Below are 22,958 nucleotides of genomic sequence, written 5' to 3' on the forward strand. Positions count from 1 at the left end.
CTGCACTTAGATCACCTACTGTGTCACGTAAATGAGCCCATCAGGCTCTGCTCAAGCCCACAGAGCCATCTCGAGCTGCCCTAGCCATGTAATCAGCAGCCATGCCAGCCTGCACCAGACTTCAAAAGAGGACTCTTTTCTCACATGCCCGCTGACTCCTTTGGACACTAGGAATGCTTGAGCTCTGTGAGAGTTGAAACCAAACCACAGGGAGAAGGAAATCCTGTTGAAGGGGGAAAACAGCTGGTGAATTTGTCTGAAGAGAGACAAAATTGTAGAAAAGATTGGATGGGGTTGAATCCCATGGGACAGGATAGACAATATTTTTGGCTCTGGGCAGACTAAAGACAAATAGATGTAGGTTAAAAAGTCTCATGTTTGCACACATCCTTTGCGTGATTGTCCAGTTGCACCTGCTGTATGACTGTTTGTTGAAATAAATAACTGAATACATTTTTGGCAGCATAGAAACTCCTTAAATTCTATCTGCAAGGCAAATAAAAGGAGAATCCTGGTATTTGTGAGGCCCAACAAAAACAAAGTAACTAATCTTCTAGGACCTCTCTCTCTTTGTGTGACTAATTTTCTAGCTGCTGCTGTTGATGCCTGCCCAAATCACCACTCTGCAGCTCCTGTGAGAATTATCCAGAAGCTACAGATTACATTTGACCTGCCCTCTTCCTTACCTTGGAATTGCCTGGGTGGGGGTGGTGGGGAGAAGAAGAGATTCCACTAAGATTTTCACTGTTAGGAACAGTGGTTTCACCATCATTCCAACAATAGTTTTGGAGAGAGCCCTTAATCATTTGCAACGGGTGCAAGTAATGTCATCAGGGCAATAATCTGTTAGTCCCCAAGTACCCGTGCTACAGAGCAAAGAACCTAATCAGTCCTAATGTAATTTAAAATTCTAAATGGGCTTTTCTACCTCCCCTTCTCCTCCAGAAGCTGCGTCTTTCCTCTCTCCATTTTCATGTAGCACTGTCACACTCCAGCAATTAGTAATTATAAAATAATAGAAACAATCATCAGTAACTTATAATTATCTTCTCTTCCAAAGTATAAGATCCTTGAGCATGAATCGTCTTGCCAACAGATCATAATTCATCTTGATAACAGGTTTGATGGAGTTATATGAGACAAGAATCTGGTTCATTAATGTTATTATTGTTTTTAAACCATCAGTGGCAACACTGCTTCTTAAGTATTAATTAATCTTCATGACTTCTCTGCAAAGTAGGTTAAATATAACTAAATTTATTCTGCTAGTAGAGGAATTGGCAAACTGGTGATTTCCTCAATGAATCTCTCTTTGTTACCAGTGGATCTGAGATTAGCTGTAGAAATAGTTGAATCTGAGTAATTTTCCATGACACTAGATTGACATAACTCTTCAGTGCTATTGATGCCTTCTCCCCTCCAAAAAAACCCTAAAGAGATTCATAACAAAATAATAAATGATTTATAACAATTAGCAAAAAATGCGAGTTCTGAAACATTTTTATCTACTTCTTACAAAAGGCACAAACTAAGTCAATCAGCACCAATGGCAGTTATAACATGTGTGTGATTTCTTCTCTTGCCTTGCTTTCACATTTTCATTGTTCCTTAAGGGATTCACTATTCAATCATCACTAGTTATGTTTTAAAAATATCTTTCCTCTGAAGAGCTTGAGGCATTGGAGGAAATAAGGATTCCGTAGGACCTAAATTTAATGCGTCCCATTTCTGCTTCTATCAGTTGGAAATAGTGTAGCTCAAATGAAGGACGTGGGTTCAAATCCAAGTCCTGCTGCCAATGATTAGCTAGCTGATCTGCTGTGTATCTTTGGAAAAGCTCTTTGTTTTCTCTGAATGTTGCTTTCTAGTTTCTGAAGGAGGATCATCTTACTCTGCTCTTAAGTTATGGGAGTAACAAGAGATAATGAGTGCAGAGTGCCTGGCACCTTTAAAAGGATTATTAATCAGATAGATCAGTGACTTGGCCCCAGAACCCTAACAAAAGAAATTCTGGGGACTTAACAGGATATGATATTAGATGTGTGTATTTAGAGATTTTGCTTAACATAGTAGTCATTGTTGATTGGCTCTTAATTTAGTACAAGAAAATCCTTGTCTCAATTCAGAATAACACTTGGAACAAAGTAGATAGTAAAAAGTATTTTGGAATGAATGAATAAAAGCAAGAGGCTTCCAAAGGCAAAAAGAGGAAAAAAAAAAAGAGCACCATTGTGTTCTCCTTGTACATTTCGTATCCAGATCTCAGTGGCTACCAGTGGCGCAAGAACATAAAAAACGAAGCAAGTTTAAGGTGTGAGTTAGATGGAGGAAGGAAAGTAGAAATAGCAAGTACTGGAGAAAAAAAAAATCGATCTTTAGGAGTTCCTGTTGTGGTTCAGCGGGTTAAAAACCTGCCTCGTATCCATGAAAATGTGGGTTTGATCCCTGGTCTGGCTCAGTGGGTTAAGGATCTAGCGTTGCTTGAATCGGCAACTGAAGCTCCAGTTTGATCACTACCCTGGGAGCTTCCATATGCTGCAGGTGCAGCCCTAAAAAGAAAAAAAAAAAATCCGTCTTCAGGAAAATACTATAATCACCTAGTTTACTGATGAAGGATGTGGGGAAAGGTGACATTTTACCACAGGTTATTCCTTCATTTTTGGTATTTTTTTTTTCTTTTTTTACTTTTTAGGGCCACAGGTGTGGCATATGAAAGTTCCCAGGCTAGGGGTCAAATCAGAACTACAGCTACAGGCCTATGTCACAGCCCCAGCAATGCCAGATTCAAGCCGTGTCTGCGATCTACACCACAGCTCACTGCAACACCAGATCCTTTAACCTACTGAGAGAGGCTAGGGATTGGACCTATATCCTCATGGATCCTAGCCGGGTTCATTACTGCTGTGCCACAACAGGAACTCCCCTTCATTTTTTATAATCTTAGTGTTTCTAGGTTTCACCTCTTCTCAAAAAAAGAAACATGTGGACACAAGGAATATTATGCTAGACCTATGGGGCTAGCCCTGTTTAAAACCTTAAAATAACTTCCCATTTCAATTCAGCAGATTAAAATGACATATACCTGAAACTGAAATAATAAACAAAAAACCAGAAACAAATACCTAACATATTTGTTTTCATGGAAATAAAGTGTTGGCTGATACCTTGAAGATACTGAATCTTACCTGTGTAGATAAATTCCACATATGCAGGATGAGTTTTTGTGAAAACTTCTTTAACTTTTTCTATTTTATCAGTTCTTATTTTTGTTGCAAATAGTGTGTACATAACCGAGAAAGATTCTGCTCTGGTGATGGCTTCTTCAATCATGGCCTGAGAGGAAGCACACCACCCATTTGGCATCAGTAACAATATATGACTTTTGAAGAATGTAAAAAAAAAATATAATTACCTTTATGGATGATTTAAAAATCTATATACTGTACTGCAAAGATAACATATTTTGGCCTTGAATATTCATTAGAATGAAATTTTAATTAGTTCTGGAAATACTATTTCATATTAAGAAAGCCAATTAAATGAAGAAAATTTGTAAACAGACACCTTGAAACTGAGCTTGCTTTAAGATAAAAATAAAAATTCTGTTTTTTAAGGTGTCATTTTAAACTTGATTTTAAAAATAAAATTCTTAAGTTGAAGATAATTACCTTATGAACACACGTTGATGAGCCATTTGTACTTTAAAAAATGAATTGAAAAATCTAGATTTAAGTATTGTCTATAAATAACAGGACAAATTAGACAAACTACATATTTTTCTTCTTTCAGTACCTAACAAACCTTTTGGAATAAAAAAAATCTTTCTCAACTTCCTCCCAGCAAAGCTTTCTTTCTCTCCAGATCACAAGAACTATTTTTTTGAGATGGATTCAGCTATTTAAGAATTTCTTTAAATTTTCTTTGCTCATGTATGGTACCATTCTTGATAAAGCCTGCCATCACCCTGAGCTTCCTGTTTCAACTAGGTCCATTACTATTTGAAACAGACAAAAGGAAAGTTATGTGAAGTTTTAGAAGGAATTTATTCCTTTCCTACAACTTTTCCTTCTAACAAGGCTTGAATATTGAATAAAAAGTGAAAGTGTCTATAGTTATCTCATTTTTCTGAAAATAGTGTAAAAGTATATTATAAAAACTCATTTATTTATAGGAATAATTTTTTTTTCCCTGACAACAAAGTGCCAACAATCAGTACAGAAAAATAATAAATTTGAACTTTGCAACTAAGAAATTATTTAACAAATGGAATTAATATTATTCCTGGCATTGTATTTTGTAAACATGTTTTAGACTGATATTAATAGCAATAAAGAGTTGATTTTAAACTGAGAAACCTAATTTAGCTTAGGTTTAAACTGGTGGTCTGCTGTACTCCTCAGTGACTTCATATGGCCCCTATGATCAATTTTCTAATTTGCAGTTTAAACTTGTGTGTGGCAAATTTCTGAATAGCTGAAAGAAAGAACTTAATTGTGGCTCACCGGAAACGAATCTGACTAGCATCCACGAGGGCTCGGGTTTGATCCCTGGCCTTGCCCAGTGGGTTAAGGATCCCTGGCCTTGCTCAGTGGGTTAAGGGCCTTGCCATGAGCTGTGGCGTGGGTTACAAACATGGCTCGGATCCTGCGTGGCTGCGGCTGTGGCCAGCAGCTATAGCTCTAATTCGATCCCTAGCCTGGGAACATACATATGCCATGGGTGTGGCCCTAAAAAGACAAAAAAAAAAAAAAGAACTTATATTGCCCACAGCACTCACTGATCTTTCCAGGTTAGAGAAGCTGGACAGGGAACAAAGAAGCTGAATGTGATGCCAAGTCCAGAGCTAGCACTTAGGTGGAGGTAGCAGTGGATCACACAGTGGTTGGTTCTGAGTGTGCAGCAGGTTTGGGGATGCTGGGCTTAGAGAGGCTAATGAGGGCAATGCAGGAAGCAGGTCTGGAATTCAGAGATGTGGATTAAGAACTGAAGCTATTCAGACACCAGATTCTGGTCCTTTAGCAAAAATAAAGATCCTTTATATTGAGTAGGAGAATATTCTCTTCAGCTTGGTGCTTGCATTTGATCATTGCTGGAGCCCATCCTGGAATGGCTTGTTCAGAATGAAAATGTAAGTAGTACCTGGCTGGGTGGTGGAATGAGGTTCCAAAGAAGGAAGTTGTTCTAGACCTCCATTCTGAGGTTTTGATCTCACTTTACTGCCTTTTGGAGGATGTTAGTTTCTGTATTTGTTTGCTAGGGCTGCCATAACAAAGTATCACATACTGGCTGGCTTAAATAACAAATTTATTTTCACATAGTTCCAGAGGCTTGAAGTCTGAGGTCTAGGTGTCTGCAGGATTGATTTCTTTGTAGACGGCCATGTACAGAATTTCTTCTATGTCTTCGTATGATTTTTCCTCTGTGTGCATCTGTATTTTAATCTCCTCTTCTTATAAAGGCACTAGTCATATTGGATTAAGTCCCACTTAAAGATCTCATTTTAACTTAATTACCTCTTTCAAGACCTTATTTGCAAATACAGTCAAAATCTGCAGCCTGGGGTTAGGACTTTAGCATACGAATTTTTCAGGGGGTGTGATTCAGCCTGTAACACTTTCTAACACCCAAATAGCTTTTCTGGTAGTCTCTCTAAATATCTCGGTGAAAGGAATTTTGCTTTAAATTTTGAATCAAAAAATTGAACGTGTTTTATCCTCCAGTTTGCTTCTAGAAAGACATTAACAGTACCCCAGTAAGGCCAGGACGGAAGACAACATACTTTCCATGCCATTTCTTTTCCAACTGCTGGCAGCTTAAGTGACTGCTGGCGGGGTAGCTTTGCTAAGCCATCTCACAGCAGGTTAGTAAGACTCATGCCCAAGAGCCTACACCAGCTTTTCTTGGAAGTGGTGGTTTTTGTGTGGCAGCTTGATCTGCTTATTTAAGGCATTGTGCTCTTGGTTTGGTGCTCAAGGCATGGGATTCAGACTTTCACAGGGCTCTCCATTTCAGGAGAGTATGTTGTGGAGTGTGGCCTCCCTCTCTCCTCCATCAGAGCTAAAAGAAATGGGCTTCTTTTGCGGCTTCCTCCCTCCATCATGAAGATGGGTAAGGAAGTGAATGAGTATGAAGAGTGTAAATGTAAGAATAAAAATTGAACTCCTGGAGTTCCTGTTGTGGCTCAGTGAGTTAAGGATAGAACTAGTATCCACGAGGATGTGGGTTCGTTCTCTGGCCTAGCTCAGTGGGTTAAGGATCTGGCGTTGAAGTGGCTGTGGCATAGGCCTGCAGCTGTAGCTCCAGTTCAACCCCTAGTCTGGGAACTTCCATATACCACAGGTGTGGCCCTAAAAAGAAAAAAAAATTCAACTCTCCACAGAGATACATGCTCAAAGGCAATTGTGAAAACCCTAAGAAGAAATATTGCAAAGTGGAGTAGAAATGAGAATACAGGTTGTCCTTGCACCAGATCCTGATACATTCTCGCTGTGTTTTAATGTATAAATATTTTTTGTTCTTATTCTAGAGATAGACAGTCTTGAGACTTTGAGCCTGTCTCATCTTGCTTTTGTAAGGAATGGAGTAATTTGAAATATACATATATATATAAAATATTTCTGGTACATTATTGAATAATTCATTAGTGAAGTAATCTAGACAGAAATCAGCTTTAAATATTTATTACTGTATTATAATCATAAGTATTGTACTATTTATTATTATTTAAAGTAGTGGGCAAGTTCCTTAGTGGCCTAGCAGTTAAAGATTTGGTGTTGTCACTGCTGTGGCTCTGGTTCAGTCCCTGGCCTGGGAACATACAGATGCCACAGACTCAGCCCCCCAAAAAAGAAAAAAATAGTAGAAATTTTGACTGTTTTTGATTGGACACCAAAATATCAAGTTTTTATTTTGTAATGGTAATAATTTGATAATTTAGAATTGGGCCTGTCTTTTATCAGCAATCTAATAAATGCAAATTTAAGATTTTAAATTATTTTTTTTAAAAACTAGGGTATTTTATAATAATTGTAGATATTAAAATATAAGTTTCAGTTTACTTTTTATCATCAAAGATTTTCCTTGATTTTGACAATAAAGAGACCAGATGAGAAATTGCAGTTTATAAAAAGTTAAGCTGTACTAAAAATGAAGGCAGATTTCAAATGATAGTTTTTAACCTGACAAAAATTTTCTGCAATTGGGTCATTCTTTCTCAATGTGTGAGTTTTTCTGGTGTTAATAAATGTTGCACGTGTGTAGAGAATGGGGCAAATAATTAGTCCATGTGTCCTATTGTTAAGTGTACATTGCTATTATTTGTTCTTTCTTTGCTACACAAAAAAAGATTTGAAATTAGGAGTTTACTGGGGGGGGGTTTCCTAATAACTACTATTATCCTCTTGTTTATCAAGTTTTACAGCTTATCGTTAAGTAAACCAGGAGTGTATATGGGCAGCTCATTTCCCCAACAAAGAGTTACATCATTTCTCCTTACACTTAAGCTAAGAAAAAGAGCTCTTTGCTACCTCAAAAATGAACTTGCTCAGGATAACAGTATAACAGGAAAGACAAGGAGATAGAGGGGAGAGAGATAATCCATCATGAGTAAAGGAAAAGCTGTAAAAGTAGAGGGGAAAAACAACTAGCAAAAAAAGGAAAAAACAGAATTTATCTCCCTCTTCTAAACCCCAGAGGGTTGGTTCCTCCTGGCAAATTTTTAAGAGCACTCAAAAGTGCCCAGGATAAATCTTGCAATAACCGTAAAGTTTAAACGTTTCTAGGATGATGGGATTATGAAACATTTCTCCCTTTTTTGCTGGAGGATTTGGAGTAACATTTCAACTATGTATCCAATGATGGTGGATCTTGTCACCACTAATTAGAAAATGTGATAAAGTTTTTATAGATTATTATAAAACTATTCCTTTAGTATTCCCAGTATTAGGGTTGACAATAATTGCAATAAATTGCTTTACTTACAAGATTAGATCTGGAAGGAACCCTGGGAATTTTTCCAGCTTAATTTACTGAATTGGAGATGACTTAAGTGACTTGGAGAGGCATAAGTGACTTCTCTAAGAATTAACAGCTTTTTAATTTTATAGAATTTAGAATTAGAGTCCTGAATATTATATTTCATTTTCTCTTTTGAAAATTACAGTTTTATTTCTTGGGTTTTACTCTCCTGTTTAAAAACAATTGTAGTAATTATCTTTTTTTTTTTTTTTTTTGGCAGTGCCCATGGCATACAGAAGTTCCCAGGCTAGAGACTGAACCTGAGCCACAGCAGTGACAAAGCAAAGTCCTTAACCCCTAGACCACCAGCGAACTCTATAAATATAATTTTAAATTCTGAAGTATTTAACTTACTTTAGTTTTGCAGTATATGTGAGTGTTACAGAATTTTAGAATGTGCGTATGTATGTATATCCTGGCTACGTGGTTAGGCATTTTCCCTTGCAGTTGAGTGTGGCTATGTGGCTGAGTGTGAACCAATGGAATATAGGCAGGAATGATTCTCTCTCCAGGCTTAACCCATAAAACCCTGCCTCGTATGATCTTTTCTTTTCTTTCCTTTTCTTTTCCTTTTCTTTTTCTTTTCTTTTCTTTTCTTTTCTTTTCTTTTCTTTTCTTTTCTTTTCTTTTCTTTCTTTTCTTTTCTTTTCTTTTCTTTTCTTTTCTTCTTTTCAGCTGTCTAAAAGGCAAGACTTCCACGGTATGAAGAAAATGGGGCTACACACTGGAGGAGTATGGGTTCTCCAGCTGCCTTCTGGAGGAGAAACAGCCAGGAACACCCACATTGGACTACAGCGTGAGTGAGAAATCAATGTTTATTGTTTTACATTATTGAAATTATGAAGTTGTTTGTTGTAGCAGGTAGCCTACCCTAATACACAAACAAAGGGAAATTGGAATCTCTACCATAATCCGGTTTTTTTCTACTAAGCCTTATGTAGTATAAAAAAGTAAGGAAAAAATGGTATTTTAAGATAAAATAATTTCTCATTTAGCAGTGTGATAAATGCCTTTATATCCCTATTACCTGTAATCCTCCTAAGGTCCATCTAAATATTACTAGTGGATGAATGTTATTATTTTATATTCAGAGCTGACATTATTAGATTCAAAGGAAGCAGTGCCATACTTGCAAGCTATAAATGACTGAGGTAAGACCTTTAGTCCTCAGTGGTTAATATGCCTCTGTTGTTAAATTAGTGATGGTGAATTTTGAATGATGCCTAGAATCTTCTAGAAAATGGAAAACTTTTTAGCAATAATTTTCAGATTTAGTCCCTTTAACTATATATGGATTTAATTATGAAGATTTCAACTTTCTTGAAATACAGATTTAACCTAAAGATTTTCCTAAAGTGTAAATATCTTACCTTAAAACTTAGCTATAAACTTCTATAGAGCATCATTTATTCAATAGCCAGGATTGACATTTTTATGATGATTTCATTAATATATTTACATGTCAGAATAAAATATGTAATAATTGATTGTTTGCCCCTGCCTCAATGATCAACATTTTAACGCTTTATTACCTTGAATTTATGGGCATTCTTTTACTTAACAACCTTTACTATAAGTTCTGTAATTTTTAATGTGAGAGAATATTTGACAGCTTTGCTATTATATTAATAGTCAGCAGTGTGAAAGTTATATCTTCATGTAGTTTAAATCAACATATTTAAATTTTTATTTGCCTTTTCGGGAAATAACCAAATGGTGTATGGACAGGCTACTGGTACCAAGGTAAGCAAAATTTTATATAGCCGCTTTGAATTCTCTACTTTGCAACCTGTGCTGCTTAAAAACAGTTGTGGGAAATACCATTTTAAATTCTGAAGTGTTTGATTTATCTTAGTTTTTCAGTGTATGTGAATGCGATAGAATTTTAGAATATATATCTCTCCATATTTGGTGTGTGTGTGCTCCACTGCTAACTATCCAGTCTGGGTAGGGTTTGGGTTAGGGTTTTGATTATATGTGATGCTTCCATTAGCAGAATAACTTCAGTATTTAAAGCCCCAAATTTACCCTGTAATAATTTTTAATCGTTTATATTTTGTAGCAAAATTTTATTTCCATGTCCCTTCAGCATGGAACTAAAGAGGTGGAAGGGATCTAAGATACTATTTTAAAATCACCCAACTTGATAACCAAGGAAACTGAGACTTGCTAAGTTCTGGTGACTCACTTGAGGTCATGAAATTAGAGATGGAATCGAGACAAGAACACATGTCTCTTAAACCAGTGCTTTCTCTTACACTGAGAATTTTCCTCTGTGTGCTTAGATTGTTCCCTAGGAGTATAAGATCAAGTATTACACTGGGTCACCATGCTGTACTGTAGAAAAAAAACATAATGTGTTGGGGAAATTAAAAAAAAGTATTACTTTCTGTTTTCTTTTTCCATGACTCTCATTCTTTTCTTCAAAGACAAGACGAATTTGACTCTAATGCTAACAAAGAAACAAATGGACCACATCAAAACTAAAACAAGTCAAGATCTTCACAACAATAATCCTAATGTGAAACAGAACATTCATCCTTCACTCCTACTGGCCACAGTAAGACTGGTTTGTCCACTGGCTGCTAATGAGATTTAGGATATGCTATCACTTAGCAGGCCTGTCTCAAAGAGAAACATTTACAAAGATTAAATGAAAAGCTTCTTGACAGGGGAAGTTAATAATGTGCTTGGGTTGGTCTAGCTTACTTAATGGCAAAGCACATATAATTTATAAATAGAATTTAAAGTATGTTCTTGCTCTAAAGACCCTGAACAATTTTCTGCTTGCGCATTAGAGAAACACCAGCTGATAGAAACTCAGAGCTGCAAGTGTGGGTTTCTGCAGCCTCCAGACTCTTTAGGATGCCACAGAGCTTTTATTCTTGATGACATAAAATGAATCACCAAAAGGTATCACAGGAATACATAGCTGCATTACTGGTAATTATTTCATAAGCACAACTGGGTATTGCTAATGAGCTTTGGCCCCTGTGTTCAATAGTAAATGTCAACTCAGTTTAGAACCTTTTTTTCTTTTTCTTTTTTTTTTGTCATTGTGCATTTCATAATCTCTATACTTTGTGTAGTTATGAGAAAGTAAGTATTCATTTCCCTGACTGTATGTATGTTGTTTCTGATTGTATTTCTTGACTGTTGGTTTTGGACTGGGTGGGGGTTATGGCTTGCTGGCACACACTGCTGACTAATGGTAAGATTGCGGCAAGAATTGGGTAACTGGGTTCCAAGGCTTGTACTGATTTTTCTACCAAGAATTTGTTTTATCTCTTGGGCTACTATGCAAGAGCACTTTGAGTGGGAAAGTCAAGGATGCCCTTGAAAGAAGTGTGTATCAGAGAAGAAGTTGAAAGAATCCAAGGATATTTAATTTGGAGACAAGATGTTGGTTGTACAAACTGACTCTGTCACCAGAAGGGAATCTGCTCTTGGACTCTATCTGTGTAGATTCATTTAATTCATTGATCAGTCTGGAAAACTCGATTATTAACTAAAAGTGTTCACTGTACATGGGCTAAGGGCTATCGATAAGTAATTCTGTTTATTTGTTAGCAACACTGGAAAAAACAAACATTGCCCCACCTCACAGATGAGAAAATTGCAGTCTTTGTTACAATGTGCTGTTGTTCACATGCCTATTTTGGACAGATCTGGGATATCAGTCTGTCTCAGTCAGAACATTGTGGTCTGAGCCATTTATGAGATCTGTAGTCTCATTTGGCACTATGATAAGATTACAAATATAAGGATCCTTAGTGGGAGGAAAAAAGTTTGAATGGAGCCTGCCGATGAGAGAACTGCTCATCTCGGAATCTAGTAGCTCCATGGTCCTGGTGCTGCACAGACCAAAGAGGGGTGCTTATCTATCTGGAATCCGGTAAAAGGGTCTGCTGTGCCATGTAGAGGGTCTGTTACTCACTTTGTCTTTGGTATACTCCAACCTCCCCATAATTGCACTTCTCCCTCATGTTTCAACCTTGCCTGGACACCAAAAACCTCTTCTTTTTCTTTCTTATGTCTCTTATTTGCCTTTAATTAATCTCTTCTGGGCTATGGCTCCTCATAGAGGACTTTATATTTTCCTTTTTTTTGGCTTTTAAAAATTTATTAATATTTTCTTGACAGTCAAGTAAATGATCTATTTTTTAGTGTTCCATGAAAATAAAAAATTTTATTTTTTTAATTTGAGGGATTTTTTAAAATTTAAAAATACTTTAGGACTTTATATTTTTGAAGGCAATGTATGCAGGAGGAGGATATTATGGGGCAAGTGTCTTCCTATATGTGACTTCCAATCCTCAGGATGTCTCAGGAGGGGGATAAGTGCACCCAAGAAATGTAGCAGACTTGTCAAAGCGTGTGTCTATATAGGTCTCTATAAATATATATGTATATAGATACACACTTACATACACATACCAATATATATACATATACACATGTTGGAGAATATGTATATATACACATACTCTGTGACAATATAACTACAGCTTCGAGTGATATGAAAGGAAAGGAAACGCTACTTTAAAGAGACGTGTTACTGTATTTCCCGGTTATCTGCGTTCAGTCATCATTTTATCTTTGATTTGTGTCTTATATGTGAATGTTAAATTGGGCCAACCTCTACCTGATGAAGAATGAATAAAATGAAAACTTGCCATGCTAACTATGAGCTTTTCCATACCTTTAGGTATGGGCTTGAAATAGTTCTCCTGAGGTCTGCTGGAGGTTATTGTCTCGCATAGGTTGTTGACTCCTGGTTTAGACTGTGCTATGTAAAATAGCACCTGTGCTTTCTTAGATAAAAATAGGTTAGCTTGACAGTTACTTTATGATCCTGAGAAAAAGTAAATCATGCCACATGTTAAAGGCTGACATTTAAAATGCCGAGATCTCATTACTTGGAAGAGGGGAGATTATAAAAAAGAAAATAATTCTACCAGGACCTACAGCACAGGTAGTCTAGGCAATCTTCAGATATTGGTGAGGAAAATACAATAATAGAATTCAGAAAAAGAGGAGAATTTATTTTTAATTGGTGTGCAATACTATCAAAAGGATGGCAGAATATAAATAAAAACATTAAAAGCTCCAAGCTTTACAGATTACCTTATACCTGGGTGAACACAGCTTAAAAAATTTGATGATTTCATGGAATAGTTTGTTACACATCTCTAACTGCTAAAAAAAAAAAGAAAAAAGAAAAAAAAGAAAGTAACCTCAATTTCTCTGCAAGCTTGTAAATCAATAATCCATAAAAATCTATGGGAAACATAAAAGATAACCATAAACCCCTCTAAATTTGGTTTTGCTCATAACAATTTTTGATTTTCTGATGCAAACAAAAACAAAAAGGAATCAACATGTTCACAAATTTAAACTGGAAGGCAAAGCCTCTATGAAAGCAAAATAACTTCAAGGCAACCTAGCAGAATAGCCGCATGACTTTTGGGAATCAAAGAGTTACATCTAGATTTGTTCAAGTAAAAGGTCCAAATTGCCTTAGGTCTCTTAAACCCACATCATTTTCAAACGAGAGAAAATGAAAAGAAATTTAGATGTTACTTTTTTTTTTCTTTTATCTCCTCTAAGAACCATCAGAAACCCAAAAGAGCTTTTTAGGAGGGAAAAAAGAAAAGGAAAACATGACTCTATTTAGTCATCTATGGATATTACTGCAAAACCAAACCAGAACCATGAAAAATACATTCAGATATTTCTGAAGAAGAGTACTAAGTAAATATTTCTCAGGAGTGGCTGAAGATTCGTTTTTCTTTCTTGATATGATGCCACTATTTTCTAAACAGCTTAACTTATCACTTTGCCGATTGGTAGGCCCAATGTACAAGTATGCCACCCCCTGCAGGGCATATTCTGAAACACTGTCCCCAAATTCTTAGATAATCAGAATGCTTGACATTGTTTTAGCTGGAGACAAAGCCATTTATTTCTCAGTGAGAATTAGGGTTTCAAAGGCAGACAACCTTTGAAAAGGTGGAACTCTGACTAGAATTCACAGAGGTGAAGTAATTGAATGTTTAACTCATTTTTCAAAGAAAGCATTGGCTCTGGTATATGTGGGGATTCAGGAGGAGGGATGGGGTGGGAAGAAGGAAGGGAATAGGCAGGTAAAAAGCACCCTTATCTACTTGACAGTCTGGTCAAATCAATGCCACCAAATACATGTGTATTACCAGCACTGAAAAGTAGGCATGAATTTAATATGTGTATAGTTCAGGTTCCTTCTTTCATCTCTCTCTCCCTATCTTCCTCCTTCCTTCCTTTCTTTCTTTTGTTCGTTCCTAGTATCTGGGACACTCACAACATCAATATAAAAACTACACAAAAATATACAAACAGAAAATAATGTCACGGTCACTATCTCCTACACAAGAACACTCAATCTTGGATCAAATACATGCCTCGATTACATCTTTCATATAAAAGTGAACCTCTCCTACTGGCATACTACCTCAAATAGCATCAAAGCAAAATGAAACACAGGCAGCATTTAACAACGCTGGTTACCATAGAAACATATCATTAAAGAATATATAAACAGGGATGAATAATTAGATGAGAAATTCATTTCTACATTTATCCTTTTCTAAGACCTAGGAAAAGAAGCTCTCTTTTACCTCTCATCTCAATTTGGACACTTCCTCTTTAGCCTGTCTTCTAACTGAAAAATATAAGAATTCATAAAATGAGAATTTTAATATTGCTTAGCTTAATACACAAATCTCTTTGTAGGCAAGTGACTAAAAAGTAGTGCAATGGCCATTGTTGTCTTACACTGAATGCAAGAAAGGATCCTTTGGCAGCCAAAGGGTTTGTTTTGGGGATGAGAGGAAGACATTTGCTTTCTTTCTTACCTGACTTACATCATGGTGAGAAGGGGAGAGAAATTGTTGATCTTTAAAAAGGGAGGCATAGGAGATCCTGCTGAATAGCATTGAGAACTTTGTCTAGATACTCATGTTGCAACAGAAGAAAGGCTGGGGGAAAAATGTAATTGTAATGTATACATGTAAGGATAACCTGACCCCCTTGCTGTACAGTGGGAAAATAAAAAAAAATAAAAGAAAATAAAAAAAATAAATAAAAAGGGAGGCATAGTTTTCCTCACTAGAGGCATCTATATGGTGGAATGACTGAGGGGAGAATCTTGGGCTTATGGCTTCTATCAATTATATTGTTGGGTAAACAGCATCATCTGTGTAGATCACCTGCCATTCTACTTTTGTACCTAGGGAAGCCCTACATAAGTTTATGGTACCCTAAATTTGTCCTTAACTTAAATTATAAATGGTATTATAGACTATTTAGCCCATGACTGTATATCAGAATAACCAAGTATGGGGGCAGTAGGAAAATACAATTTCAGGACCTCAGCCAACTCTGGGAATCTAATATTTCAAACGTTTTCCCAAGTGACTCTGATGCAATTGGTCACTAGACCAGTGTTTGAGAACCATTAAGCCATCTTCCTTATCACAGAGCAGCAAAAACTGAAGTCTAGAGCAGTTATGATAGATTGAGTTACTGGTCTCAATTTTTCTTCTCCCTATTGCAATATCATATCTACAGCTTTGTTATGGCTTTGCAGTGAGCAGAAGAATCTAACTCCTTGTCCTTGGGCTTGACCACATGGTTTTCTTTGGCTAATGAGATGTTGGCAAGCATGGTATGAGCAGAGGCTTGAAATGTGCTTCTTATTGTGCCATAAGATGAACAGACATCACGTAGCCATTGGTCAAAGGAGGATGAGAGACATGTGGATCACATTTGGGCCTCTTTGCTGCTTAGAGCTGCTAGGCCAAGCCCAGCCAAGAATAGCCTAGATCAGCCAAACCCAAGCTAACCTGCTTACTGTTATAAGTCACTGAGTTTTAGAGTGATTTGTTGGATGTCATTATTGCAGCACTAGCTGACTAATACAGAAATGAAGGACCTTATCCAAAACTGAATCCTACCATTGGACTTAGAAGTTACATCTTGTGAATCTGAGGTTTGACCTCATTCCACTGCCCTACATTGCCTGTTTTCTTTTGTTTCTTTTCCTTCAGAGCGTTGAGAACAGATACTCCTTGCTTACATAAGATCCTTCTGCATATTCCAGAACATTGTCACCTTCCTCATCAGAGTTTACCTTTCTTTCCATCTTGTTCCTTTGGGATTCTGTTTTCATGTTTCCAAATGGACTAGGAAAGTCTAAAACTAATTCCCACAGCTGTGTTCAGGTGTCACCCATTAATGAATTAAACACTCCTAGATAAAATGTATTATTCATGTTACTTGGTGATGACTAGAGACTAATGCTAAATGGTGGGAATTTAAGCATCATATATGGTAATCAATAGGGAAAATATTTTTAGGTGGGTAGTTTTGCTGCTTCTCAAATTATATCTAAATTTTATACCCTGGGCTGTACTTGGATATGCTTTGTCCAAATATTTTATAAACTGTGCCTGATGAGCCAAATAAATAAATAAATAGACTATAAATACAGCCACTTAAGATAAATTCTCATGATATTTCTTTTGTTCCTTCTGTGAAAAAAAAAATTGCTATGGAAGTAAATCTTTAGAGAGAACACATTTTTCCTTATCCAGAATATGTAGGTGTTTTGTCAAAGACAATACAAAATTTTGTGGCCCCTTGACCTTACTTTGCCTGGAATTTAATGTTGAAGACTTTATTTTTACTTCGAAGTTGAGATGTCATAAATTTTTTACCAGGTAAATGATTACTGTTGGGATGATTTTGCAATATCAAGAGGAAAAACAATGAACAGGAGTAAAGAAGCTAGTCTAAGAGATCAATTTCTGTCCAAGGTTAAGGTGTTCTACATCATTCTCAGGTTGGTACAAAGAAATCCATTAGCTTGCTGTTACCTTGATCGCCACTTCTGAAAGAAGCTAAGAGCCTAGAATTTTCATGCAGACACCTCTGAGCACAAAAGCCAGGGAGATAAAATTGGAAAACTGTAACCTTCTCCAAAGATTCTGAGGAACCCAAACTCAAGTACAAAAGTTGTTCAAAATTCTGAATTTAAAACACACACACAACTCACAAATACTTGATGAATTAATATAAGTGCTGAATTTTTAAGTTAAAAACAAAACACATATTCCAAAATATCTCAATTTTACTGGTTGGTTTCATATCAAAGCATGATGGTTTGTGGCACTTTGATGGTACTGTGGAAGAAAACCAGATTAAATTGTGGTGTCTAAGTGCAGTTGTTTTTCTCAATAAATATTTTGTGTGAGAATACATGCATTTGAGGCAAGGTGATAGCTATTTTGTTCATTGCTATATATCCAACACATAGCACAGTGCCTAATACATAGTCGCTAATAAGTGCTTGATCAATATTTGCTAAAAGAGTATGAATGACAAATACAATTTGAGAGTAAAGAAGAAAGCTATCTGCTAACTTAAGAGGAGTCTGGAGACACTGGACTGGAAAGTTTTCAAGATTGACTGACTACAGTGCAGTTTGAGGAGGCGCTCTATGACACAAACCCTCTGGGTGCTATTTTTTGCTTTGAGTGCTGGAAGCAGTAAATGTCTCCTGTTAGGCCCAATACCAAAGAGAAAAAGGGCTGTTGCAAAGAGAAGTAGCGTAAGGGTCTTACTCTGTGGTCTGTGACCCCCTGAAAGCTATGGAAGGGCTTTAAGGGACCACAAACTGTGCACTGTCTTTCTCAAGCATGTGCCTGGGGAAAATTTTGTCTCAGTGCAGCCACCTCCTGATTTTGTCCTTTGAAAGTAGACTAATTACACCAAAGAAATATTTCTTTTTGGTGAGCCCTTCTTGGAACCCATTTAGGCCATTGATATCTTTAAGATGGTGCACATTTCAATGCCAAGTACAACTGAATTGGATGGGAAGTCTTGGTATTCTCTGCACAGATGGAGGACCTGAGAAGTTGGCACTGCCTCAGCCTCTGCTGCTTCACTAAGGAAAGATGCTCCACATGTCAGACTTTTTACATGGGCCTGTGTTGGTGTCAGCAGCCTTTCCAACAATCCCCAAAGAGGTCTTTCTACTGTGAAAGTCTTCACTTTTCTCAGAGCCAGGAACTTGAATCAGTGCCTTTTTAGAAAATCTTTGTCAAGATATAAGAGCACACCATGAGGTCCTTTCCTATTAGAGAAGTTTGTAGGCAGTCAAGAGAAGAGATTTAGGAGATTTGGTTTGGTTAATTCTTTAAAAATTTTTAAGAGAAAAGGAAACCCCTTCATAGAACAAATTGGGTATGAGAAGTTCATTCCAGGACTAGCTTTATAATGGCTCATATCTTAGTCACATAACATGAGGCAAATCTTTTGATTGAAATGCTGAATTTATTATTAGAGATGCTGCTGAAGAACGATGAGTTTTTTTTGGGTCGAGTTGCTATTCTAAATTCGATGGCTGGAATCAGATAAAAATCTGAATTTTCCAATATTGGAGGTGAGACTGACAAAGTCTTGAGAGTTTCTAGGGACAAAAATCTACGGACACTCTGCAAATGGCTTATCTCTTATGAAGGTCACTTTCTGTCCAGATGATTTTAAGACTGAAACAAATTGCTGACATAGATAGCCTTGATGACGTAGAGTTAACAAAGGCACTCTCATTGTCTTGGAGGACAAAGAAAATAACATGAATTTTGGTACTTCTTGATGTGTGTGCCATATGAGATTTTATGAGCTACAGGAGCTCTGACTCTATTTGTTATTAGAGACTTTGTGAATTAGGACTTTACCTCTTAATTGTCATTAAAATGAAACACTGACATTTATGCAACATCAAATACAGTATTTCAGTTTCTTATTCCAGAAAAGTTGTAAAACCTTCTCGCGAGAGAAAGCCGTTAATTCTCTGTCAAGCCTGCCTTAATAACTATGTGTAGATCAATTTCCAATGCAATGAGATAAATGATAAGCACATTTATTTCTGTGTATATGTTTATGAGTATCGTTTCTAGGTGGATGCTCGTCAGTTGAATCAGATTTTCAGAGGGGTTTGTGACTCAAAAAAGAAAGAATTAAAGTGGGGAGGGAGCGAACTTGCCTCTGGGTAGCAGAGTTCCTCTGTACTCCTTTCTTGGGAGTTTTGCAACCCAATTAGCTATTATCACCTTTTCTCACTCCATTTTGCTGAGTGATGCAGACCAGAGTTTTCTCTGATATTCTCATTGTGGGAGATAAAACTGCACACAAGATAACCCACGTGGCTGAAAACGAAAGTGAGAATTCGGGAAAGGGAAACAGGAGTTGAAGAAGAGGGAGCCTTGTTTCTTTTTCTTTTTCCTTATGATATTAAGTATAGCCCTGGATCTAAGCAAAAGCGGGTTTGGGAGGTAGACTAGAGTTTACTCCAGTTCTTATTGTGATAATTTGATTATTTAGGAGCAATATAAATACACGAGTGCTTCAAAATGGCTAATTCCCAGTTTACCTGGGGACTTTTCGTTTTGTTAATTAGTGCAGAATTGTGGTGAGGACTGGGGGTGTTTGAGAAGAGGAGAGGGGCTAATAACAGAAGGTGAGTATCAGATTATAGACGCATGAATGCAAGTATGGCATAGAAAGTTAATTGCAACCCTCTCTAGCTCTTAAGAGGTGATACTCTTTTACTGAATAATGGTAACAAATGTATTTAATCAAAGTGATGTATCCCACTCTGAACTTTTTGCTTTTTCTTATTGAGTTGATAAGAAAAATATTCCTAGTACAATTTAAAGGTGTTCTTCAGTTCATCAAAGTGAAAGTCTGTTCTTCTGCATCTAAGAGTTCATAAGGCCACAATCTTTGAGAGAAGGTGTAGACTTGTTCTCAATTTTTTACATTTGGAAATTTTCCATTTCCTATTTAACATCTCTAAAAGAATAACTGATCAGAGTGGCAGGGATTTTATGTGATTGAAGGGCAGATACATTGTAACTTATCCACTTAAAAAGTAGTGAAAATAGCTTATGTCTCTTCAGTCTTAATGGATATCTACAAATGCACATATAGACATAATTTCTAGTGTGTGATGTCTGGGGGCATTCTTACATTCAGCAGTATAATTGCTATGGTGGTTTGGGTGTGGAACAGTCCTGTCTTTAAAGTTGGCATGGACTGGGTGCTCCCTGGCCATCTTCCAAAGGCCCCTTTTGTTTTAGAACAGGTGAAGTTTTTTTGGGGAAATGTATGCATTTGAATTAAGGTCAAGGAGAGGCTGGCTAGCCAAAGGAAGTCTATAACTGTTGAGATGGTGGTGTGGTGTGCTGATGTTTAGACTAATTAGAGAAGTTTCATTTATGGAACTTATCCACAGAATGCATTTTCTAATGATGTTATTTTTTATTGAATATTAATTGATGTACAATATTATATAAGTACAAGTGTACAATATAGTGATTCAAAATTTTTAAAGGTAGTATTGTTTTTATAGTTATTGTAAAATATTGGCTATATTCCTTGTATTGTACAATATATCCTTGTAACTTATTTTATGTGTAATAGTTTGTACCATTTCATCCCCTACCTCTACATTGTCCCATCCCCTTCCCTTTCTCCACTGGTAACCACTAGTTTATATCTGTGAGTCTATTTTTTGGTTATCTTCACTAGTTTGCTATATTTTTAAAATTCCACAGATAAGTGATATTATAGAGTATTTGTCTTTCTCTGACTTATTTCACTTAACATAATATCCTCCAAGTCCATCCATGTAGTTACAAATGGCAAAAGTTCATTCTTATTTATGGCTGACTAATATTCCATTGTATATATATACACACACACACACCATATCTACCTAATTCATTTATGTGTTGATGGACACTTAGGTTAATTCCATATCTTGGCAATTGTTAATAATGCTGCTATGAACATTGGGGTGCATGTATCTTAGAATTAAGACAGAATTAATGTTTCTGTCTTCTTTGGTTATATACCCAGGTGTGGAATTGCTGAGTCATATAGGATAGCTCCATTTTCAGTTTTTTTCAGAAACCTCCATACTGTCTTCCATAGTGGCCATGCAAATTTACATTCTCACCAGCAGTGTATGAGGAGTCTTTTCTTTCCACATCCTTGCCAACAGTTGTTACTTGTGGTCTTATTGATAATGGTCATTCTGAAGGTGTGAGGTGATAGCTCATTGTGGTTTTGATTTGCATTTCCCTGATAGTTAGTGATGTTGAGCATCTTTTCAGGTGCCTATTGGCCATTTGTGTGTCCTCTTTGGATAAATGTCTATTCAGGCTTTCTGCTCATTTTTCAATTGAGGGTTTTTTTTTTTTTTATGTTGTATGTGTTGTTTGTATATTTTGGATATTAACCCCTTATTGGCTACATCATTTTGCAAATACCTTCCACCATTCAGTAGGTCATTTACATTGTATTTGGATATGCTTGAAAATATGAGATTTTAGATCTAAATGGGCTTTAAGAGTAGGCCTCAAACACTTTATGCTAGTCACCACTTATTTTCTAGTTGAAGCTCCTCTAGAGACTAGCTTACTTTAGGTTAAATGTTGGTGTTAGAGCTTGGATGGAATCAGGCTAGACTTCCAGACAAGGGCCCTTTTTCACTATACAAAGTTGGTTCAAATTAAAGACTACAAAGACAAGTCATTTTTTTAAAATTGCCTTTTTATTAATGCAGAATATTAAAATAATAGTATTCATTTATCCCCTTTTAAATAGCAAACATGCACCTATTGGCAAGTGGAGGTTATTTTTAGTTTGAAGTAAGTAAAATAGGGATATTAATGCTCTTTAAAAGCTAAAGAAAGCAAAAAAAATTATTTACAAAAATTTCAAGCTCTTAGCCTATCTTAGGTGACACTGACATTGGATTTTCTAGTTCAGTGTAGAAAAAACAGTAAGTACTTAATATATGTTTGCTTATTTAATAAATAAATTAAAACAAACATTCATTTGGGACCTAGTGTATGCCAGGCCTACTGAATATCATCTAACCCTTAAGATTCAACATCTTTCTTACCTTTTTCCAAAATCCTTTAATAAAAAACCTCTATCTTTACTGAATCTACAGCACATATTATTTGCTTATTTTTCACATCTAGCAGGTCATTACAGGTATTTACTTTCATATATATAAGCAACTGTAACTATTTTTCATGTTCCAGATTCCCTTAAGACAGTCTTAACACTTTTTAGCACAGTAATAACATTTTAAAAATGATTTTGATTTTTTCCATTATAGTTGATTTACAGTGTTCTATCAATTTTCTACTCTAGAACAAAGTGACCCAGTCACACATACATATATACATTCTTTTTCACACATTATCCTCCATCATGATCCATCACAAGTGACTAGATATAGTTCCCAGTGCTACACAGCAAATAATTTTTTTGAGATTAAAATTTTAACTATTTGAAGGTCAATTTACAAGTCTCAAGTATATTAGAACTAATTGAAATCTTTATTTATTATAGTAGGTAAATTGAGCTCCAAATATTTAAGTGGAGCCATATAAATTGCTGAGGATTTTATATGATAAACCTAATATTTATGGTTTAAAGAAGATAACATGTGATATAGAAACAGAAAACTAGGGGCCAAGGCACAATAGTGAAGTGTGGGAAAAATCAGGAAGCATCAGAAGATTGTTGATGATTATTTTTCACTTTCAAATTAGTGTTTAAGCAAATCTTAGTTGGTGGAAGAGGTACATTCAATTAAATTAAACTATCATGAAATACAAAGAAAAAAGGCCACAAACAGGAGAGGAGAGGGTGTGGAGGAGGCAGTTGGCTTCAGTACTTGATTTCCAAATATTTGAAAAAATTTCATTTGGAAATGGGTTTCCATTTGGTCCATGTGGCCTCACTGGGAAACAATTCATGGAAGTTTTTAGGGAGTAGAAATCCACTTGAAATGAGAAAGCCATTTAATAATTAGCAAG

General features: G+C 36.2%; 1 protein-coding gene across 1 annotated transcript in view; it reads right to left on the reverse strand.

Annotated features, from left to right (window-relative positions):
* SPATA16 (spermatogenesis associated 16) overlaps positions 1-22,958 on the reverse strand; it is a 205,790-nt gene that overhangs the window by 59,162 nt on the left and 123,670 nt on the right. The window contains exon 5 of the mRNA XM_047755284.1: positions 3,186-3,333. Within this exon, the coding sequence (XP_047611240.1) occupies positions 3,186-3,333 (148 nt within the window). The remainder of the gene's footprint in view (positions 1-3,185; positions 3,334-22,958) is intronic.

This window comes from Phacochoerus africanus, chromosome 1 (assembly GCF_016906955.1).
Source record: "Phacochoerus africanus isolate WHEZ1 chromosome 1, ROS_Pafr_v1, whole genome shotgun sequence".
Taxonomy (NCBI): Eukaryota; Metazoa; Chordata; class Mammalia; order Artiodactyla; family Suidae; genus Phacochoerus; species Phacochoerus africanus.